The following is a 2,500-nucleotide window of genomic DNA, read 5'->3' as shown; positions in this document are numbered from 1 at the left end:
CCCTGAAGAACATTTATAAAACAGCCTACTTTAAATCCGATATCATAATAGGTTTAAGGATGTGGATGTCGCTCCGTCAGTGTTAAATGCTGTAATTTGAATAATAATAATAATAACAGCACACATTGGATGTCTCATTGAAGTTGCGAACAGAGTAAACCTGTATCTGTAGGTTTCGCAGACGCTCAACTGGAAAAGACAAGAGAGCGCAGCTGGGAACGACAGAGCGATGCAATCTGCACAAAGTAGGAAAAATAAGAAGTAAGAAAAGTTCAACAACACTCACCGGTTTCGAAGTGTCTCAAAGCCGCCGAGGAAATAAACCCAGCGAGGAGAATGGCTGCAGTTATTGTGAAAGAATCCATCGCAAAACACTTAATAAAGACGAGATGAGAGCTGGATTTATGGGACGACTTGTTGTTCGATCGCTGCTGGATTTGGTCTCAGGTGAGCGGAGTCTCACGCACTGATGCGCTGTCTCGGTTTGTGGAGGTGCAACTCATTGGCCGCTGGTTAAAAGTCCCCAAAGTTCAAGGCAGGTCCCTCTCCACTACACAACCACTACACACTGACATTAGGGAGAGATAGTATAGAGGAGGGATCCTATTTCCAACCATGGGACAGGAAATCGGGGCAATGGTTTCAACCTGCAGCAGCTCAGCAACAAGAGAGAGGAGGGGTGGGGACGCGAGCGAAACGTAGGAGCCCGCCTTATAAAAATATTATTAAAAAATAAAAGTTTTTAGTTCGATAGGCTATATGAACACCTCTAAAAACTTCAATTAGGAAGTACATTTTCCCGAAAGAGAAAAATAAAGATAAAGGCTATCGGGTTTACGTACAAAAAATGCAAAACTCGTGGATTTGACGGGTGTCCCGTTAATGTTTCGAAGACATGTTAATAGAGTGAGCCATGCGCCTACATATTACTGCATCTCCGCACGAATACAATTACATTCTACATAAAGATAAGTAGGAATCCAATTCCCATACATCAACCCTTCATGATATGTACGTCTACTTATTTAACTGAAATGCCTAATCATCATCAAACAGGTGTTATTAATATTTCAGTGCATCCCAACGGCAACTACGAAAGGACGTTAAGCGCAAAACAGCGCCCTCGTGTGTTGTTATTGCGACTTCATAAATCACTTCACCGTACTAACCAAAGTCATTATGATCTCACCGGTCCAAACGACTTGTGTTTTTCAGAAAACTCATGGGTTTCTTTTAGAAGGGACACCCTGGAAAAGTTATCTCGCATGACGTGTGTGTGCCCTTTTCAGAAATGTAACAGTGTGACTTCGTGGACACCGACATGCACTCCTCGGGAAAAATGGGTAGCTATCTCTGCAGCATAATAAATTGATTCTATTTTTAAACGGATTGTTTAAAATAACACACAACTGGCCAGCACAGCAAATATCATAATATATATATATGTCAGCCTAGTTAATATGCTTTGTGTGTGCGCTGCGTGCCAGCGTGCGTGCATGCGTGCGTGTGTGTGCGTGTGTGCGTGTGCGTGTGCGTATTCATTAATGCTGCCTGACTACATTCCTTGTGGTCTACTGGGATTACTTTTATAGTTGTTGTCTTTGACATTTACCCCTTTTCACTTACACATTTGGCTTCAAGGCTGGTAAGCAAGGTTGGCTTCCATATTAGATTACAGAAAACATTGTGGAACAAACTCTTTTCCTTTTTTGTTTTAGAAGTGACTGTGCACATTTAACCTCGAAAGAGCGACTACGTGGAGACATTGAAGATTGAACCCAGAACCTTTTGTTCGGCAGCCCTATATTGCCCCTAATGGGCCTTATTTCCCCTCTATAGCCCCTATCAGCTAGCCTTTAGAACCAAGATGGAGCCAACGTGGCCGCTAGGCGAATATGGCCCGTGAATCCCCTAGCCCTCTAGATGTTTCAGTTGTTTTTCGCCCCTATTGAGGCAGGTCTGGTGCCTGGAACACACCGACGAGTTGTAACTGATCGAATTTAAGACGTGCTTCTACATCGCCGAGCGAAATTCCCAATCAGCAGGCATGCATACCGTAATGACAATGAGTTCAGAATGGCAGCGAATTCGGTGATTTTCTCCCGCAAACTGTGACAAAAGGCAAAACACTTTGTATTGTTCCCGAATTTGTTGGATGGGATTAGGAAAAGTCAAAGTTTCGTTCAAGTTCAAGTTAACGTGCACTATTTATGTTGTGCGCCGTCAATGAATAAACATCTGAGTCGATAAGATTGGTAAATGAATGGCCGTTTGGTGTTGCGTATCTCTTGTACCGACGGCAAAGGAAATCATTTTCTAATGTTCTCATATGATCAGAACATCTTATCTTACATTTAGATTTGAAGTGAATTCAGGGAAGCGTTTCCAAATACGCTTTCTATGAATAAAAGGTATTGTCAGTAGGCTAGAGTCAGTATCGTTAATCTCTGTTTCATCTGCTAAGTGATTAAATACAGCATGCGTTGTATGTCCACATGAC

The 2,500-nt window shown here is 42.4% G+C and overlaps 1 protein-coding gene across 1 annotated transcript in view; it reads right to left on the bottom strand.

The window, feature by feature from the left end:
- kremen1 (kringle containing transmembrane protein 1) overlaps nt 1-619 on the bottom strand; it is a 35,808-nt gene extending 35,189 nt beyond the window's left edge. The window contains exon 1 of the mRNA XM_056592030.1: nt 287-619. Within this exon, the coding sequence (XP_056448005.1) occupies nt 287-365 (79 nt within the window). The 5' untranslated portion in view covers nt 366-619. The remainder of the gene's footprint in view (nt 1-286) is intronic.
- Nucleotides 620-2,500: the final 1,881 nt, after the last annotated feature.

The sequence above is a fragment of the Gadus chalcogrammus genome, chromosome 6 (assembly GCF_026213295.1).
Source record: "Gadus chalcogrammus isolate NIFS_2021 chromosome 6, NIFS_Gcha_1.0, whole genome shotgun sequence".
Taxonomy (NCBI): Eukaryota; Metazoa; Chordata; class Actinopteri; order Gadiformes; family Gadidae; genus Gadus; species Gadus chalcogrammus.
Note: the sequence above shows the minus strand (reverse complement) of the source record. Positions and strands in the feature narration are given on the sequence as shown.